The sequence below is a fragment of the Pezoporus flaviventris genome, unplaced genomic scaffold (genome assembly GCF_033815535.1).
Source record: "Pezoporus flaviventris isolate CSIRO_AGI_PZ_B2104156 unplaced genomic scaffold, CSIRO_AGI_Pfla_v1 ptg000146l, whole genome shotgun sequence".
NCBI lineage: Eukaryota > Metazoa > Chordata > Aves > Psittaciformes > Psittacidae > Pezoporus > Pezoporus flaviventris.
The window spans coordinates 968,271-989,656 of record NW_026892694.1 but is presented as its reverse complement, the minus strand read 5'-3'; the positions used below and the strand labels follow the sequence as shown (position 1 = coordinate 989,656).

The following is a 21,386-nucleotide window of genomic DNA, read 5'->3' as shown; positions in this document are numbered from 1 at the left end:
AAAGAAGAAAATTTTTCTCTGTGCCCCAGACCAGGGATCATGATGGCTGTGAGGCTCTGCTTTGGAATTAAATGTTGAGCACTGCCAGATGCCAGACATTGAGAAGAGGCTGAATTTTATTGGCAAATGGGATCCGCAAATTAATCGGTGTTTTCTGCAGGCTTCTGGCTGTGAAATGAAATTCTCTTTAGCCACATGGATAATACAGGACCTGAATACAAATGTCACATGTCACCATCAGGGCCCACTTCGAAAGAATAGCATTCTCACTCAAACGCTGCACAATTACAGATTATTTAAATATGGAGACTACATTTAAACTAAAAGCCCCATTTGCTTTATATTGCAATTTAAATGTCCTCTTAGCAAAAGCTAAGTGTCAAATTAAATGAAGAAAGTGCCCACATTTTTAAAGCTGAAATGCAAATCAACCTGATCAAATGAATCATTATTCGTGTCAACCCTAAACCAAGCCATAATTTGAACATCTACTGTTATCAAAGCAGGGCTGCTCTTGTGACAGCTTAATAAAGCTGAAACTGTTAAACTAAATTGCATATGCTTAACCTGATGAAAGTAGTCAAGTAGAAGAATCTAAGATAGGTCTCTACTACTTGGTGGAGTGAGGGAGCCAAACAGGTTGTCAATATGTAGATTATAATATCTGATATTGTTTTGTGAACTACCATTTTCAATATCTATATGTTCTCGCTTGCCTTTGTGGTGAAGAGACTTTACATAATTTGCATGTTTCAAAACAACCATTTCTAGTAGATTTCCTTCACTGGGAAGGAATGGGGGGGGATAAGGTGGAAAAGATTTTGTAGGTGAAGATAAAGACACTTTAATAAAGAAAAATGCTGCACATGGAAGCAAAGGAAAACAAAAGATTTATTCTCTACTTCCCATCAGCAAGAAATGTCCAGCCACTTCCCAGGAACTTGGGTTTCAGTACCCATAGTGGTTGCTCCAGAAGACAAGTATTATAATAACCAATGCCCCCTCTCCTCTTCTTTTCTCTTAGTTTTGATTGCTGAACAGATGTCATATGGTATGGAATATCCCTTTGGTCAGTTTGGGTCAGCTGTCTTGGCTATGTCCCCTCCCAGGCTCTTGCCCACCCCCAGCCTACTGGCCTTTGGGGGTGGGGAGGTGGGGGAATACTGGAGAAACAGCCTTGATGCTGTGGGAGTACTGCTCAGCAGTAGCCAAAACACTGGTGTGTTATCAACACCTTTCTAGCTACCAATACAAAGCACAGTACTATGAGGGCTGCTATTGGGAAAATTACCTCCATCCCAGCCAGACCCAATACACACGGGGAAGAGGGTATAGCCAGAGAGCTCTTGCAAGGCAGGGCAGTGGACAAAATTGGCAAACCTGTTCTCATTTTTCCTCATGCTGATTGTTATCTCTGTTGGTTCTTGTATTTCATAAAGATGAGAACTTAAAAGGTATTCTGTACTTCTGGCTGGTTAGTCTCCATATTTTAATGCATAAGCTTCTCCTGTTTATCTCAACCACTTGTTGGTATCTAAAGGTTTTAAGTGTAGGAACCTCTCATGATATTGCCATGAGTCTCATTTGTGGGATAAAGCTTTTCTGGGTGATGTCCTCATGGTCCTGTCTGTTATGCACACTGAATGTCTTGTTTTCAAAGGTATTTCCTGAGCAGAATATGTTTTTGCCTTAGTAGTTCTATCAGTCTTAGTTTTTTTTTTCACTAGCACTTTGCCTTACTGTGGCCTGCATTTTAACTGTTGGAACAGCCTGATGATTTACTTTGAGTTCACATTTGCTGATATTTTGGATGTTTTCTGGATTTGTGATACATTTCTGTGTTAAAATTAAAAACTAAAATATCATTTTACAAGGTTATGTCATGCAGAGAAATAGTACAATATTTTTCCTGAAGGATCATTCCTAAATCTTTATTAGCAACACTTTGCTCCTCATCTAAAACTTAATTTTAAATGCTGAGTTTAGGCAAGGAATCATTATAGATCAATTAAGAGAGACTTAATTACCATTTTGCCATGAGCAAACTAAAGATTGAGTGTTAAATAATGCTTTTTTGATTTGGAAACTGCTCTGATTTTTTCTGATAAGATTTTATATTTATGTCTAGATCCCTAACTAAATGAAGCTGTTCTCCATCTATGGTTCTATCTCAAGCATTCCTTCCCTTTGCAATTAGAGAGACAAGCCTGTATTAATGGGATATGCTAGCTGCTCTAAACAGATTATCTCTGCTTAGTACTTAAGGGAAGGGGGGAAAGGACAAAGCAGCTAGGATTCTTGCCAGTATGTCCCTAGAGAAATTTCTTCCTTATGCCAGATTGTATGCAACTACTTCAGGGCTGCCATGAAAACGAATCAGTAAAGATAAGCATTCATTACAGTTTCTGTGTTTTAATGCTATTTTTATGGATATGCATACTTCATGCAATCCCTTTTTAGGATCCACTACACAGTAGAAATAGTCACTTTTCCCCATTTTTTATGGTATAGCAAGGCTTTAATTCTGAAATTTGAGTGCCAATCCATATTTACATCATTTCTTTGGGTATCTGAAGTTCTAATTGAATCATGTTCTGCCTTAAAGCTAAAGAAAATACAAATGCCCTGCATCTTGAAATTTCATAGTTTAATCATTTGCACATATTACATTTCTGGCCTTGAAATGAAAGCTGTAGGAATGCTCATGTTTCAAAGGAGATGGGGTGCACAATGCTTTGCAACATTTCCCTTGGCCTTTCATTGTGAGATTTATGGGTGATTTTGCACATACTTGTGTCTACAACTATGTCATATTCATGTCCAGTAGACTGTCTTTGCTTAATTGATAATCCTTTTCTTACTATCAGTTTGCTTAGTCCTAGCTGCCATGGTGTGGTCGCCATAACAGATACAAAATGCATGTGCACTTGAGGTTACAGCTCTTTTACAGAATAAGCTGTTAATATATGCTGTTGGAGACACTAAATTAAGAGTACTTGCAATTTAGCATCGCAAGACAGTTTTGGTGCCCTAAGCCCTGAGTTATGGATGACAGTGGAGTGTCTCAGCTGTTGCTGTCAAGTCAATTTCCCTGGTGAATAAAGCCAGGCTGCTGTTGGGCAGAAGATGGGTTGTGTCCATCTTCTTTGAGGATGATTTCCTTGCTCCTTCTTTACAAACAGTATAACATTATTTGCAAGTGACACAGTACGTGAAATTGAGGGTATATGAGGCTGGAGTATGACAGTAAAAGGGAGCTATTTTCTAAGAGGGTATTCTTTCCTGTGGTTAAATTACATTTATTGGATTTGAGGAATAATGGTGAAAGTAATTCCTGATGGGCTGTAAAAGTGTTATATAGTAGGCAACAGCATAGAACAGAGTTCATTGGCTGTTTTCCCCCAAAACTAAATCCCCTTGAGGTACACATCGGACTTCCCCATCACCCCACATTACCCACCAAGTATATCAAGGTCCCTTAGCAAAAGCAATCCCACGGGTGACTTTGCCTTTACCTGAAGGAGGAATAACTCAGACTGTATTCCCCAGCAAATTCTTTATGTGAACCACAGGAACTTTATATCTCTCTACAGTATGTGAAAGTTTTGACTGGGATGGGCCATTCCTGTTGGCAGATCCTCTGGTGTTGACCAACCAGGTGGCTTTTGGTAAATGTGTATCCCAATGTTTGAAAGTCATAGAATCATAGAATAGTTAGGGTTGGAAAGGACCTTAAGATCATCTAGTTCCAACCCCCCTGCCATGGGCAGGGACACCTCACACTAAACCATGCCACCCAAGGCTCTGTCCAGTCTGGCCTTGAACACCGCCAGGGGTGGAGCATTCACAACATCCCTGGGCAACCTATTCCAGTGCCTCATCACCCTAACAGGAAAGAATTTCTTCCTTAAATCTAAACTTCCCCTTTTTAAGTTTTAACCCATTACCCCTTGTCCTGTCACTACAATCCCTAATGAATAGTCCATTCCATCATCCCTATAGGCCCCCTTCAGATACTGGAAGGCTGCTATGAGGTCTCCAAGCAGCCTTCTCTTCTCCAGGCTGAACAGTCCCAACTTTCTCAGACTGTCTTCATACGGGAGGTGCTCCAGTCCCCTGATCATCCTTGTGGCCCTTCTCTGGACTTGTTCCAACAGTTCCATGTCCTTTTGTTGTTGAGGACACAAGAACTGTAAACAATACTCCAAGTAGGGTCTCACGAGAGCAGAGTAGAGTGGCAGGATCAACTCCTTCAACCTGCTGGTCACGCTCCTTTTGATGCAGCCCAGGATACGTTTGGCTTTCTGGGCTGCAAGCGCACACTGCCTGCTCATGTTCATTTTCTCATCAACTAGCACCCCCAAGTCCTTCTCCGCAGGGCTGCTCTGAATCTCTTCTTTGCCCAACCTGTAGCTGTGCCTGGGATTGCTCCGGCCCAGGTGTAGGACCTTGCACTTGGCATGGTTAAACTTCTTAAGGTTGGCATCAGCCCACCTCACAAGTCTGTCAGCATCCTCTGGATGGCATTTCTTCCCTCCTGGGTATCAACCGAACCACACAGCTTGGTGTCATTGGCAAACTTGCTGAGGGTGCACTCAATCCCACTGTCCATGTCAGCGACGAAGATGAACAAGACTGATCCCAACACCGATCCCTGAGGGACACCACTCATTACTGGTCTCCAGCCAGACATTGAGGCATTGACCACAACTCTTTGTGTGCAGCCATCCAGCCAGTTCTTTATCCACCAAGTGGTCCATCCATCAAATTGATGTCTCTTCAGTTTAGAGACAAGGATGTCATGTGGGACAGTGTCAGACGCTTTGCACAAGTCCAGGTAGATGACATCAACTGCTCTAACCTTGTCCATCAGTTCCATAGCCCCATCATAGAAGGCCACCAAATTGGTCAGGCAGGACTTGCCCTTAGTGAAGCTATGCTGGCTGTCACCAAGCACCTTGTTGTTTTTTATGTACCTTAGCATGCCTTCCAGGAGAATCTGTTCCAAGATTTTGCCAGGCACGGAGGTGAGACTGACTGGTCTGTAATTCCCCCCATTTTCCCCTTCTTGAAAATGGGAGTGATATTACCCTTTTTCCAGTTATCGGGAACTTCACCTGACCACCATGATTTTTCAAATATGATGTACAGTGGCTTAGCAACTTCATTTGCTAGCTCCTTCAGGACCCATGGATGGGTTTCATCAGTTCCCATGGACTTGTGCACATTCAGGTTCTTAAGATGGTCTCGAACCCGATCCTTTCCTACAGTGGGCCCAAGGTCTTCATTCTCACAGTCCCTGCGTCTGCCTTCCAAGACTTGGGTGGTGTGGTCAGGCAAAGAAGTCATTCAGAACCTCAGCCTTCTCCAAATCCATGGTAGCTAGTTCTCCCGATGACTTCTGGAGAGGGCCCCTGTATTCTTCCCAGGCCGCCTGTCCTTGCTTCCACTTTTTATAAGCCTCTTTTTTCCCTCGAAGCTTCCTCAGAAACTGTTTATCCATTCAAGGAGGTCTCCTGGCCCTCATGCTGCACTTCCTTCTAGTTGGGACACAACACTCCTTAGCTTGTAGCAGGCAATCCTTGAATATCAACCAACAGTCTTGGCGACCCCTGCCCTCTAGGGTTATATCCCATAGAACCTTACTAAGCAGGTTCCTGAAGAGGCCAAAGTCTTCTCTTTTGAAGTCCAGGGCAGTGAGCTTGCTGCACGCTCTTCTCACTGTCCTGAGGATCTCAAATTTGACCATCTCATGGTCGCTGCATCCAAGGCTGCCCTGGAGCGTCACATTTCGAACAAGCCCTTCCCTGTTGGTGAGCATGAGGTCAAGCATGGCACCTCTCCTTGTTGGCTCCTCTGTTACTTGCAGAAGGAAGTTGTCTTCCATACAGTCTAGGAACCTCCTGGATTGCTTGTGCCAGGCTAGTCCATCCCACCACCCATTGCTCTCAGTGTAGTTTTAAACAGCCCATTGTATCGTTCAGTTTTCCCAGAGGCAGGTGCATAGTATGGGATGTGATATACCCACTCAATGCCATGCTCTTTGGCCCATGTGTCTATAAGGAAATGGGTGTCTATTCTGGAAATGAGCAACACTTTCTGACTCAGTTCTCTCTGAGGTGCCATGTCTCCACAAGACTTGTTTCTCATGTCCCAGATCCTATTCCGGGCAGAGGTGTGGGGCACAGCGTATGTTTCCAGCCATTCGGTGGTTGCTTAAACCTTGGAAAACACATGGCGCTTGCCTTGGTGGGTTGATGGGAGTGTGATATAGTCAGTCTCTCAGGCCTCCCCATATTTGTACTTCAGCCATCGTCCTCCATACTTCAGAGTCTTTAACTGCTTTGCTTGCTTGACTGCAGCACGTTTCACAGTCGTGCGTAACCTGGGCAATAGTGTCCATTGTTAAGTCCACCCCTCAATCACGGGCGCATTGATATGTTGCATCTCTGCACTGATGGCCTGAGGGGTCATGGGCACACTGGGCCAAAAATAATTCACCTTTATGTTGACAATCTAAGTCTATCTGAATCACTTCAATGTTAGCAGCTTTATCCACCTATTGGTTGTTCTGATGTTCTTCAGTGGTCTGATTCTGGGTACATAAGCATCTGAGTGGTGTACCCTCACCACCAGGTTCTGCACCCAGGCAGCAATATCTTGCCACAGTGCAGCAGCCCAGATGGGTTGCCAGTTTCTCTGCTTCCATTGCTGCAACCACCCCCACAGGTCATTTGCCACCATCCATGAGTCAGTACAGATATAAAGTACTGTCCATTTTTTTTTCATTGTTCAGCAATGTCCAAGGCCAGCTGGATGGCTTTTATCTCTGCAAGTTGACTCGATTCACCCTCTCCTTCAAAAATTTCTGCGACTTCTCTTAGGGGACTCCATGCAACTGCCCTCCATCTCCAATGCTTTCCCACAATACGGCAGGACCCATCAGTAAACATGGCATACTGCTTTTCCCTTTCTGACAATTTATTATATGGTGGGGCCTCTTCAGAACTCATCGCCTCTTCTGGTGACATTCCAAAATCTTTGCCCTCTGGCCAGTCAATGATGACTTCTAGAATTCCTGGAGAACTGGGATTTCCTGTGCAAGCTTGCTGTGTAATTAGTGCAGCCCAATTACTCCATGATGTGCATAGGAGACCCTGCCTTTGAACATCCATCCCAGCACAGGCAATCGGGGTGCCAGGAGGAGTTGTGCTTCAGTGACAGTCGCTTCTGAAGCAGCACGGACCCCTTCATAAGCTGCCAATATCTCTTTTTCAATTGGGGTATAGCTGGCCTCATATCCGCTGTATCCCCAACTCTAAATGCAGATGGGACGACCTCAAGTCTCCCCTGGAGCTTTCTGCCTGAGGCTCCAGGTAGGACCATTCTCCCCTGATACGGTTTAGAGCACATTTTTCACATGTGGCCTGGTGCGGACTGGTCCATGGGCTACTGCATGAACTGTCTCTCGTTTAATTTGTTCAAAGTCTTGTTGCTCAGGGCTGCATTTGAAATCACTCTTCTTCTGGGTCATGTGATAGAGAGGGCTTGCAATCTGACTGTAGTTTGGGATGTGCATTCCCCAGAACCCCACAGCACCCAAGAAAGCTTGTGTTTCTTTCTTATTAGTTGGTGGACACATTGCTGTTTTCTTGTTGATCACATCTGTGGGAATATGGTGCCATCCATCTTGCTTTTTTATTCACAAAAATTGAATCTCCTGTGCAGGTCTCTTGACCCTTACTCCATTTTATGACAAAACCATCCTTCAGGAGGATTTGGATTATTTTCTTCCCTTTATCAAAAATATCTTCTGCTGTATAACCCCCCACAATAATATCTTCAATGTATTGCAGGTGTTCTGGAGCTTGCCCCTATTCCGGTGCAGTGTGGATCAGTCCATGGTAGATGGTAGGGCTGTGTTTCAACCCCTGGGGCAGTCGGTTCCAAGTGTACTGGACACCCCTCCCAGTAGAAGCGAACTGTGGCCTGCACTCTGCTGCCAAAGGAATTGAGAAAAATGCATTGGCAATATCAATTGTGGCATCCCAGTTGGCTGCCTTTGACTTCAGTTCAGACCAAAGTTCTGGAATGTCTTGTACAGCAGCACTCAATGGTGGTTTATTGTAGAACTTTCTAAAAACTTGCTAACAAATTTTAAGAAGTTGACAAGTAGGTTTTCTTTATTGCAGCACTGGGAGACACTGGGGTATCTTCTCCTAACGTGTCTTGTCCAAGCATCAAACAGATTGTGATTATATTGCTGCTTAATATACATATTCATTATTTTTGCAGTAAATGTCATGTATATTCATAACATTTCCGAGAACCGCTTTACGTAATACCATACCCCTTTCTGCATGTCCACAACAACGTGGTAGTGGTCTTTGGGACCCCTGGTGATCATTTCTTCGTCATCTTCCTCTTCATCACTTCATCCTTTGGCTGAACTTTAGGTTTGGAAAGTCCCGTTGTCATGCCAGCAACCACTAGTTTGGTTGTAGCTGCTTATTGTAAAACATTTACTTAATATACTTCTTCACTATCATCTTCCACAAAGCTCTTACCCATTGCTATTGTTGTAAAGCTACCAAGTTCAATGTTACTTAACCACAAAGCAGAACTGATTTTACTTCTTTTTACAAAAGATTCTATTTCATTTTGTATTTCTTTGTCTCAGTGTTTTGACTTCATTCAGTCCACAAGAGTCTACTCTTAGTCTCTACTTCCTTTTAGACTGGACTGGATGCTCCTCCAAGTAAAAGCAAACTGTGGCCTGCACTCTGCTGTCAAAGGAATTGAGAAAAATGCATTGGCAACATCAGCCATGGCATCCCACTTGGCTGCCTTTGACTCCAGTTCAGACTGAAATTCTAGCATGTCCGATACGGCAGCACTCGATGGTGTGACTTCATTCAGGCCACCATAGTCTACTGTTAGTCTACACTCTCCGTTAGACTTTCACACTGGCCATATGGGGCTAGTAAAGGGTGAGCAGGTCCTACTGATCACTCCTTGGCTCTCCAGTCTACGGATCAGCTGATGCATGGGAATCAGGGAGTCTCGGTTGATGCGATATTGCCGCCGGTGCACTGTTGTGGTCGCAATTGGCACTTGTTGTTCTTCACCTTCAGCAACCCCACAACAGAAGGATCCTCTGAGAGACCAGGCAAGGTAGACAGTTGCTCAATTTCCTCTGTCTCCAAAGCAGCAATACCAAAAGCCCATTGGTACTCTTTTGGGTCTTAGAAGTACCCTCTCTTGAGGTAGTCTATGCCAAGGATGCATGGAGCCTCTGGACCAGTCACAATGGGGTGCTTTTGCCGTTTCCCCCCAGTCAGGCTGATTTCAGCCTCCAGTACAGTCAACCCTTGGGATCCTCCTGTCACTCTAGAAATATAAATGGGTTCCACCCCTTGACAGCTTGATGTCATCAGGGTACACTGTGCACCGGTATCTACGAGAGCCTTATACTTCTGTGGGACTGATGTGCCAGGCCATCTGATCCACACAGTCCAGTAAACCCGATTATCCCCTACCTCCACCTGGCTGGAGGCAGGGCCCCTCTAATAGTGATCATAAGATTCTCCACTTACCTCATGTAGAAAGGGATTATTCTTCCTTATCACAGGAGCTGGAGTAAAATCAGCTCTTCCCCTCCATCTGGGAAGCTGCTCACCAAAGACTTTAGCAACTTTCATGGGATGATCGTCCTTGACATTTGTTATCCTCTTCAATTCATGCACCCATTCTTCCAGAGCTGAGGTAGGTTTTCCATCCCACTTTCTCATATCTTCTCTGTTATCCCGCAGGTAAAACCATAAAAAAAAAATCCATAGGGTGGCCTGTGACATGTACCTCCTATATCTTCTCTCTCAGGCAATAGAGTGCCTTCTGTTAATAACTGAGACGGGGGGTGTTACACGTGGGGAGCTGGATAGATCGGATAGATCATCTCTCAGTTGTTTGAACTCCTGGGTCAGGAGTTTTTCCACAGCTGAAATAATGGAAGGGGTGAGATTGTCTTTGAACTTCAGAGTTGAAGACTCAATTCATCCACTGTAGGTGGTGCTGCCTCACTCCAGGTCATTGACACCAATGAGTGGGCATAAGATATGTCATGGTTTAAGCCCAGTCATCAACCCAGAACCACGCAGCCACTCACTCACTCCCCCCCTTCCTTGCCCTGCTCCCAGAGGGATGGGGAGGAGAATCGAAAGAATGTAACTCCCATGGGTTGAGATAAGAACAGTCCAGTAACTAAGGTATAACACAAAACCACTACTGCTACCACTGATAATAATAATGATAAGGGAAATAACAAGGGAAGAGAATACAAGTTCTCACCACCAGCCAACCGATACTGAGAAGGACCCGAGCAGCAAGCTAGCCCTTCCAGGTAACTACCCCAAGTTTCTATACTGCGCATAACATACTGTGGTATGGAATACCTCTTTAGCTAGTTTGGGTGAGGTGTCCTGTTTCTGCTTCCTCCCAATTTCCCCTCCTCCCTTGCAGAGCATGAGACTCAGAGAAGTCCTTGGTCAGAGTAAACATTACTTAGCAACAACTAAAAACATCAGTGTTATCAGCATTGTTCCCAGGCTGAAAGTCAAAAACACAGCACTGCACCAGCTCCTAAGACTGAGAAAAATGACTGCTACTGCTGAAGCCAGGACATGATGATGGGTCATCTCCATCTAAGTTTCCACCACAAGGGTCGTGTACATTAAACTTCATCTGGATCAACGGGTGCATTCCCAGAATCTGGCCTCTGATAGATCATCTCTAGAATGGCTGATTCCCTCAGGGACTGGATGCCTTTCTCTATCATGGTCCATTTGCCTGAGCAACATAAAATATTGTACTTGTAGGGAAAGCTTTCCTTCACAGCTGCCAAGATCTGCCTCTAGAGGCTGAGGACTGGTTTCTCTTTTGCAATTGCTTTGTCAATTCCTCCTTCCCTAGCAAGTGATCCCAGCTGCTTGGCTTCCCTACCTTCTAGTTCGTGGCCTTCGGCCCCATTGTCCCAGCATCAGAGCCATCAGGTGACGATGTGTTCCACTGGAAGATGACTGAAATAATTTTGCATACTCCACAGCTTGGTTGAGGTCCGAGATCGAGAAGTCACCTCTTCCTCTTCCTCTGATTCTTGTATTAATAGCTCTTGTTCAGATGCCATACCCTGTAGTACATGCATTGGTTCTTCATATGTCTTCACTGTATGGGTTGCTCTTTGTGCCTTTTGTTTGCTTTTCCCTTTGCTCACAGGGGCAACTGATACTGGCACAGATTGGTTCTTTGGTTTAGCTGCATTGTCTGTCCCTGGGGTTGGCATTGCTGCAGTGTCTGTTGTCAGGGTTGGTGTGGCTGCTGTGCTTGAGGTTTGAGTAGCTGTGTTGTCTGTTGCTTTGCCATCAGATCCAGAGATATCTTTTTTTTTTAAGGTGCTGGATTGTGTTGAGCAGGGCTCTGTAGGTGTAGGCCAAGCCCCAGCACGTTCAGCAAGTTGTCCCTCTTTGGTATTACCAGGATGACAGCACAACTCATTTAAGTGTTCTGCTTATTTTTCTGGATTTCACACTTGTTCAGTGTTGAAGTTCCAAAGCACTGGCCTAGATACTTGTCCATACTATCCCACACACCCTGCCACTCATGACTGTTCAGCCTCAGGGTAAATCTCTTGGTAGTCCTCCTGTATCGTTGTCTAACCCTAGACAAGACCTGAACTGACCCTGCTTAACTTTTGAGATCAGACGAAATAGGGCATTCTCAGGATGGGATAGTAAAACACATGCTGTATGTTTGCTAACATGCTGATCCCCAGCACAAGCAGCAGGCAGGTTTCAAGGGTATCCAAAGGCCGTCCAAAACCTTTAGAATTCTCAAATGCTGTTGTAAATAGCCTGGTGGGGGAGAGGGGGGTGTGAGGGAATGTCTTCCTTCATAGGTTGACCCCCCGAGGAGGAAAAAAAAGATGTGTAATTGCTAAAAAATTCCATTACATGCCTCCCAAAGTATAGAGGTGATGACCACGCTGGGAATGCATGCCAGACCAGTTTCATAATGAATGATTACCATGAACTACAGTGAAGCAATAATCTTAGCCCAGGCCCCCGAGGTGATAAACACTAAAACAGCAAATACTGGATCTAAGTAAGGTACGACATGCTGAAACTCTGAGACTAAGTGCAACAACTCTGAGAGCAAATAAATCAACATTAATCCAAAACAATGAATGCTTATCACAAATATGATTAGACACACTGGTCAGATCTGTTGTTATCTCAACCCTTTGTGCCCCATGTTGGTCGTCAAAAAGAACTGTCCTGGTTTAAGACCAGCCATTAACTCAGAACCACGCAGCCGCTCTCTCACTCCCCCTGTTCTTCCCTCCCTCTCCCGGAGGGATGGGGAGGGGAATGGAAAGAATGTAATTCCCACAATTTGGGATAAGAACAATCCAGTAACTAAGGTATAATATTGCTTCCTCCTGGCTTCTTGTGCCCCTCCTCACTGGCAGAGCATGAGACTGAAAATGTCCTTGATCAGAGTAAACATTACTTAGCAACAACTAAAAACATTGCTTTGTTATCAGCACTGTTCTCAGACTAAAGTCAAAAACACAGCACTGCACCAGCTACTAAGAAGTAGAAAAATGACTGCTACTGCTGAATCCAGGACAGCCAGTTCTTCCTTTTTTTCCCTATTAAAAAATGGGGGTTACATTTTCACCTTTTCCAGTCTGCAGGAACTTCACTAGACTGCCACATCTCAGATATGATCGATAATGGCTTGGCAACTACATCCGCCAGTTTCCTCAGGACCCATGGATGTATCTCCTTAGGTCCCATGTACCTTCAGGATCCTTAGATGATCTCAAAACTGATTTTCTCCAACAGCAAGCAGTTCTTCATTCTCCCAGTCCCAGCACTTGCCTTCTGTGACTTGGGCAGTGTGGCTGAAGTTCTTGCTGGTGAAGACCAAGGCAAAAAAGTCACTGAGTACCTTGGCCTTCTCCGTGTCCCAGGTGACCATGTCTTCCATTTCCTTCCCTTGTCTTCCCTTTATCTCCCATGTACCTATAGAAGTTTTTCTTGTTGCCCTTAATGTCCTTGGCCAGATGTTGTGTTTTAGACACAGCTGGTACCTCAGAAACACGCACCTGTTCGCTCACACACACCCTTTCCCCCCCCCACTCCAGGTGGCATGGGCAGGAGAATTGAAAGAATGTAAACCCCATGGGTTGGGATAAGAACAGTCCAATAACTAAGGTATAATATAAAACTACGACTACTGCTACTACTACTAATAATAATAGAAATAACAAGGGGACATAATATAAAACTAAAAAGGGAAGGGAAAAAAAAATAAACATAAGTGATGCACAATGCAATTGCTCACCTCCCACCACGTTACCCAGCCCGACCATAGAAGCTATCTGGGCCTTCCAGGTGACTCCCCCCGGGTTCAATACTGGGCATGACGTGCTGTGGTATGGAATACGCTTTTGGCTAGTTTGGGTCAGGTGTCCTGTCTCTGCTTCCTCCCCGCTTCCTGTGCCCCTCTTCACTGGGAGAGCATGAGAATGAGAAAGTCCTTGATCAGAGTAAACATTTCTTAGCAACAACTAAAAACATCAGTGTTATCAGTGTTGTTCTCAGACTAAAGCCGAAACACAGCACTGCACTAGCTACTAGGAAGGAGCAAAATAACTCTTACATCTGAACCCAGGACACCAGATTGAGTTCTGTCAGTGCTTTGGCTTTCCTAACCTGATCCCTGGCTGCTCTGACTATTTCTCTCTATTCCTTCCAGGACACCTGTCCTCTTTTCTGCCCTCTGTAGGCCTCCTTTTTATGCTGGAATTTTTCCAGGAGCTCCTTCTTCTCCGGAGGCCTCCCTCCTGGTGTTCCTTACCGACTTCCATTTTGTTTGGATGCATCACTCCTAAGCTTGGAGGAGGCAATCCTTGAATATTATCCATCTCTCTTTGGCCCCTCTTCCATCTAGGGCTTTATCCCATGGTATTCCACCACGCAGTTCCCTCAGGAGGCTAAAGTCTGCTCTCCTGAAGTCCAAGGAAGTGAGTTTACTGCACACACTCCTCACCACCCTGAGGTTCTCAAACTCCACCATTTCATGGTCACTACAGCCAAGGCTGCCATCCTGCCTCATATCCCTCACCAGCCCCTCCCTGTTGGTGAGGACAAGGTCCAGCATAGCCCCCCTCCTCATTGTTCCCTCTATCACTTCGAGAAGGAAGTTATCATGAACACATTCCAGGAACCTCCTGGTTTGCTTATGCCAGGCCCTACCATCCCTCCAACAGATATTGGTGTGGTTGAAGTCTCCCCCATGAGGACTAGGGATTGTGAATGTGAGGCCGCACCTATCTGTCTATAGAGGGCCACATCCACTCTTTTCTTCCTGGCTGGATGGCCTGTAGCAGACCCCCCACTGTAATGTCCCCTGTCCCCACCCTCCCTTTAATCCTGTCCCATAAGCTCTCAGTTGGCTCCTCATCCATCCCTAGGCAAAACTCTGTGCACTTGTTGTGGTTTAAGCCCAGCCAGTAACACAGAATCACGCATCCCCTCACTCACCATTCACTCCCCCCTTCTTTCCCACACACAGACACACACACAGACACACACCCCCCGCACCGGTTCCTGGAGGGATGGGGAGGAGAATCAAAAGAATGCAAATCCATGGGTTGAGATAAGAACAGTCCAGTAAATAAGGTACCATACAAAACCACTCCTACCACCACCATCAATAATAATGGTAAGGGAAATAACAAGGGGAGAGAACATAAAACTGAAATGGGAAAGGAAAAAAAAACAACACAAGTGTTACACAGTACAATTGCTCACCACCCACCAGCCAATACCCAGCCTGAGCAGAAATCTGGGCCTTCCAGGGGACTCCCCCTAGTTTCTATACTGGGCATGATGTGCTGTTTTATGGAATACCCCTTTAGCTAGTTTGGGTCAGATGCCTTGTCTCTGCTTCCTCCTGGCTTCTTGTGCCTCTCCTTACTGGCAGAGCATGCCAGCATGGTTTTCCATGGTGTGTCCCCCCTATTTTATTTTTTTTTTTCACCATTTAATGAGACATTTGCTCATATTGTGAGTGAAATTGGTGACATCATTAAATCTAGTCAAACAGGTACAGAATGCCAGGTATGCATTTTGGGAAACTTGAGTATAAGCTGTTGCAAGCAGCAGTTTCCAGTCACTAAACATGGATTTAGATATTTTCCTCATAAATTAATTACAAGTAGCTGCCCTTCATTTTTCTGTAAGGGGTAAGTGTGATCAGCAGTTTCCCCATAGGGATTTTTCTGCCATTATGCAGAAAACAGAGAATCTCCTATTTGAGGGAAGTGTAAGCTTTTATGTTAGTTTAAGAACTAGCTCATGAGGGCTTCCACTGAGCAGCATAAGAGTGGAATAGGAAGAATATCCCTGGGCTCCTTACAGTTGTCATGTAGTAAAACCTGGGCACAAATGAACATCCTTCTCAGACTTTTCAGTACTAGGAGCAGGACAGGAAATGGTAAATTGTAAGAACCAGAATGGAGCAGATTGCAGGGGAGGAGGAAGAAATTAATACAGGCAGATGCACACACACTGGGAGATCACATATATGCACACAAAAACTTGAAGCCCACATAGGCTGAAGAGGGTGGGGTCATTGTCATTATGCTTCCTTATCCCAGATGGTAGCCTTTGTAGCTCTACAGGAGCTGAGTCTGACGCTCTTTCTGTTCCATTCTCTTCTCAGTGGGGGAGTTTTGTCTTGCACTCCTCTTTCTGCAGGTAATCTGGCAGTCATTGTCGTGGTTGGCCCCACGTTGAGTGCCAAAAAGAACTGTCGTGGTTTAAACCCAATCAGGCAGCTTTTTCACTCACTCCCAGTGAGTGGTGCCGGGCTGACAGCAATCGAGGCCCCCCCCCCCCCCCCGCCAGCTCTCCCCTTCCCCACTCCCAGAGGAACGGGGAGGAGGATCAAAAGAGTGCAACTCCTACAGGTTGAGACAAGAACAGTCCAGCAACCAATGTACAACACAAATCACCACCGCTACTACCAACAACAGCAATGATAAGAGAAAATAACAAGGGAAGAGAATACGATACCACCGGCCAAGAAACGAGTCCCACCCGGAAGCCCGTGTCCTTCTGGGTAGCTCCCAGTAACCCCCCACCCCAGGCATGACATGCTGTGGTATGGAATACCTCCCGGGCTAGCCTGGGTCAGGCACCCCGTCTCTGCTTCCTCCCGGCTTCCCCTCCTCCCTGGCAGAGCATGAGCCTCACAAAGTCCTTGGTCAGGGTAAACATCACTTAGCAACAACCGAAAACATCGGCTTCACCAGCACTGTTCCCAGGCTGGAAGTCAAAACACAGCACTGCACCAGCTACCACAAAGGAGAAACATGACTGCTACTGCTGAACCCAGGACATTCATGAAAGCTGAATGAGATCTCAAATGTGCATGCAGCTTGCCCTGAAGTCACCAGGAGCAGGGTGAAGTTGATCTATTGAAATTTTAAGTTGTTTATGTTGTGTTTATAAGAAATACACTTGTCCTTGTGCTTCATTTACATAAAAATACTGTGGATTTCTGAGACAGTCACTGCTAACAATGTAGTTATGCTGGACATAGTTTCCCTCTTTAAACCAAAGAAGTTTTTAAAGGATTTGGGTGCTTTGGGGTATCTCTTCCCTTTCCTGCCTCTTAGATGTACTGCATGCGTAGTGGAGCTTCTGAAGAAGGCAAGTGAATTCCTTTGCTTTTGGTGGTGTTTCTGAGATGCAAAAAAAGAAAAGGCAACTCATTTTGTAGGGTCATGGTTTAATCAGTAGTGTGCATTCTGCCTTGCTGGATGATTGAAATACCACATGTGGTTAAGATATTCCACTTTGCTTTTGCTTCAATATGAAAACACCAGGAATCTGGTTACAAAGTTTTAAATTAAAGTTTGAAAATAAATAAGCCCAAGGTAACTATTCTACAAGGCTTTCCAATATGCTCCAACTTCACTTTTGTTTTGTATGTTGCAAATAATATAGTCCTTTTGTCTTGGGCAGCGCTGAATGCTTAATGCTTAATAATAAGAACCAGTTGTAATGTAATTCAGAGGGACCTGGACAAGCTAGAGAAGTGGGCTCATGTGAACCTTATGAGGTTCAAAAAGGCCAAGTGCAAGGTCCTGCACCTGGGTCAGGGCAATCCCTGGCATCAATATAGGCTGGGGGATGAAGGGATTGAGAGCAGCCCTGTGGCCAAGGACTTGGGGGTACTGGTGGATGAAAAGCTGGACAAGAGCCAGAAAGATAGGGAAAAACTTTTTTAGTAGGCCCTAAAAAGTTTTGATAGAAAAAGAGATAATGGTTTTAAACTGAAAGAGGGTAGATTCAGACTAGATAAAAAGAAGAAATTTTTTATAATGAGGGTGATGAAACACTGGAACAGGTTGCTCAGAGAGGTGGTAGATGCCCCATCCCTGGAAACATTCAAGGTCAGGTTGGATGGGGCTCTGAGCAACCTGATCAAGTTGAAGATGTCCCTGCTCATTGCACGGGGGTTGGATTAGATGACCTTTAAAGGTCCCTTCTAACCCAAACTGCTCCATGATTCTATCCTATAATTTGACTGGGGAGTTAGTGTGTTGAAGATTGTCTAAAGAAAGTCGTATGATTTAATTTTAAAAGAGCTTTTTAAAAACAGTATTGGCTTTATTTAGCCCTATGGCAAGTTTCAGACACGTAAAAAACCCCAAACAACAACAAAAGCCATACAACAGCAACAAAAAACAAAACAAAACCCCCCACAAAATCCCACAAACAAAACCCCAACAGAGCAACATGCTCTACAGTATGTAACTACCGTGCAGTAATAATCTGCATTGGTGTAGTGCCTCTCTGGTGTTCTGCACTGTACCATATCTTATATTGTTGTTATTTTCAGATTTCTTTGATATTTCTTCCTCATTTCATGTTGGACTGAATAGAAGCAGACTTGGAACCTTAAAGATCAAGCTCTGTTTCAACTGGCTCCTGTGCTGTGGCATATTGACATACTGAGTTTTTGAGTTGTTTTTTTTCAGCCTGTCATGAAGATGATTGTATAGTTTAAGCATATTCTTTAAATCTCTTGTAGTGTATAAGGCACATTCTTAAAGAGCCTGTAGCTCATTACAGAAGAACTGTAGCTAAACAGTACTTTCAGATGTCTTCATGCTTCTGTCAAAGATAATGCTGATGAAGAGGCAGCTGATTTAGAGAAAAATATTTCCATTTGAAACTTGTTGCTCGAGACCCTCATGCGTTAATGCCTTCCCTGCTATATAGTGTCAGGGAACAGGTTCTGAAGTGATGGGATATGTGAAACAACAGTGCAAATTAGCTTTCTCTTTGAGCTCTGTAAGCAGAAAATGTAAAACAAAATTTCTAGTGTAACCAAATTACTGAAGTAGCAGCAGTAAAAATATCTAATTCCTACTAGATTGCACAAAACCAGTGTTTACTGGATCTCTGAGGTCTAGATGTGTTTGGGAATGAGTTATATGATCAACAGTACTTCTGCTGGGCTTTGAGTGTGGAAGTATGTGTTTACAAAATACATGTCTTACTAATGCAGTTGTTTGGTTCCTGTAATGGGAAGCTGGAAGATATACTGTTACAGTAAAAGTAAGGCAGAGAAACTCTCTAAGACTCAATTTGGAGTTTTAGAAAGCAGCATTCTTTATTGCAGCGCTGGGTGCACACACGAATCATTTTGCAAAGGTGAGTGCACCCAATACTTGCTGACAGCAGATACATATTTAGCATGCTCATGAATATTCATAAGCTATCCTAAGAACTAATTATAATATTTGCATCCTAATTATGAATGCACTTTCTTGCTGAGTGGGGGGTCTCTGGTGGTCACCGATAGTCTTCCTCACTGTATTTACTGAATGACCTCAGTGCTTGCACACGCTTACAAGGTCCTTGTGCTGAGTTAGCAGCTGGTATGTCCTTGATTCTGTTCTGTTCCAGTCTCACTCCACACCGGGTGCTGCTCTGTTATCTTGAAGTCTAGCATCCTTGGTCTTATTTACTGTCTTCCTAGTTGTTATCAGTTGTTATCAGTCCCATGATGTTCCTTTCTCCATCAGCCAAACATTCCTTTCTCTCTACACGTTAGTAAGTTAGAACAGTTTGGCCTATTCTACTATGTTAAAAGCACACATAGTTTAAGATTTAAGGTTGCAACGTAGTTCTTGTTTGTAGAAAACAACATTTGCTTTGGTACAAAAATTAGAAGAACTTGGGTAATTTACTACTGTTTGCTTTTGACTGATGTTCCTGTCTGATGGGCCATACATTGTGAAGTTTGGATTTTCTAATACAAAATATGCACTTAATGCCTATTAATTGAGGAAGTTGGCTTGATAGAGTCTTTCAACTGCTCTACATAAGCCACACCAACTCCAAGATTCTGCATCAGGAATTCAGTCTCCCTGGTGTTAGGCATAGCTGGGAAACAAACAGTATAGTCTTTGTGGGGAGAAAAACTGTTATAGTATAGAAGTTTGAAATTAGTCATTGGCTGCTGTGTTTTTAATAGAAAACCTAATTTAGCAATGTTTTTAAAAAATCAGGTGCTTTGTGGATGTGTATAGTCTTAAATCCCCACTGCAAGTTGGAGCAGAAGGCCAGTTGGCTAAAACAGCTGAAAAAATGGAATAGTGTGGATGTTTGTCCCTGGGAAGATGGAAACCATGGAAATGAGCTGTCCAATTTAACCAATGCTTTACCTCAGGGTGCAAATGCTAACCAAGGTGAGCCTAAATATATGCACTGATTGCAACATATAATATAGCCATTTATTTTATATACTATAGCCTTGCAGAATTCAGTACATTTCCTGGGGCAAGTAGCTTTCTTGTTGAGGATTGACCAGCCAAATCTATTTTCACTAATACTATCCTTGCAGAAAGGATAAATAGAAGTGGTTTTGTGCTGGGACTGCAATTTTTTTCAAAGCAAGTATTTGTGTTTAGTTAGATCTTCTAACTTTTCACTTGGTCCTTCTAAATATTTGTTGCATGAAAATTGGATGTCCCTGAAGTATGTCACGTAAGAGCCTGTTGTTTCTTTGCTTAAAAATAATCTTATATCCCTTCTGGTGCTGCAATTTTTGTTTTGTTTGCAGTTACAAAGCCTTTGATCCTTACTTAAAGGGAGATCTGTTGTAATGGCATTAAACTGAGTGCATGAGAAACTAAAGAAGCTATCTGTGGGATGTGCTCTGTATGTGCAGTCTGCATTGACAAGTGGGAGGGGGTGCAGAGGCAACACTGCCTTCTTGGAGGAGGTATCTCTTCTTAATATAATGCTTTCTAATTTAAAACGTGATTATCAAATCTGACAGAAGCCTTCTTCAGTCATCTTCAAGCAAAGATTGCTACTTTGCTAATAACTGAGGACGATGAAGGATATTTACCTGGGTAAAAAACAAAACCAAACCCTCATAATCCTCAAAACCCTCAGTATTTTGATAAATATTTCATATAATCATGATAAAATTAAAATTAAATGCTTGTGGGAGGTGACAGATTTGGGCTTAGATGAGGTTTTCCTTGTTGCTTTTTCTTGGAAGATGACCTCTGAAGGAAATAGACTTGGTTCATTTTTAAATCTTGCAGCTAGCTGGGGACATAAGTTCATTCAACATATAACTTCCTACAGAGGTGTTTTACTTTCTGGATCTTGTGATGTTTAGCCCAACCCGGGCAGGCTTGTGGCAACTCTGACATGGCATTTCAACATTCATAGACACAGTACCATATCAACAGAGCACTTTTGCCATAGGAAGATATCCAGTAAGGATTATGTCAGTCCCATGGCCTCAGTACTTAGCTTTCTTTGCAGTATTTGTACATGTTTATGACAAAATTATGAAAGTGCTCAAAGTTAATATCACTTCTCAAAGAGAACAGTTAAAACACTTTCATGTGATGTTTATCTGTCCCTCATCCTAGTAGCTCTGGGTCTTGGAAGGAGAGAAGCTGGGGATGCTTGAGTAGCTGTGTGCCATATACTTGCTAGTTTGTTTTTAGGGGAGCTTTGTATATGCTGTTTAATGACTTTCATCTCTAGATGTTTCCTTTGCAAAGCCCTATTTAGCATTAGCTGTGCTGGTTTGTAGATCTCTCTGAATGCAAAGTGAATGGCACACGCTTTGTCTGAGCTGTTGGTTAATAGTATGTGAAATATCATCTGTGGTCTGATCCTTGCGGAGCCAGGCAAGGCAGGTTGCCATAAATTGGAGGTTGGTGAATAGGCAGAAGATGAGACTACTGTGAATGACTGATTCGCATATGAATGAGC

General features: G+C 43.8%; 1 protein-coding gene across 1 annotated transcript in view; it reads left to right on the top strand.

The window, feature by feature from the left end:
* Positions 1–21,386, top strand: part of LOC133282939 (zinc finger SWIM domain-containing protein 6) — an 85,362-nt gene that overhangs the window by 30,386 nt on the left and 33,590 nt on the right. Inside the window, exon 4 of the mRNA XM_061479311.1 lies at positions 19,655–19,834. Coding sequence (XP_061335295.1) covers positions 19,655–19,834 — 180 coding nt within the window. The remainder of the gene's footprint in view (positions 1–19,654; positions 19,835–21,386) is intronic.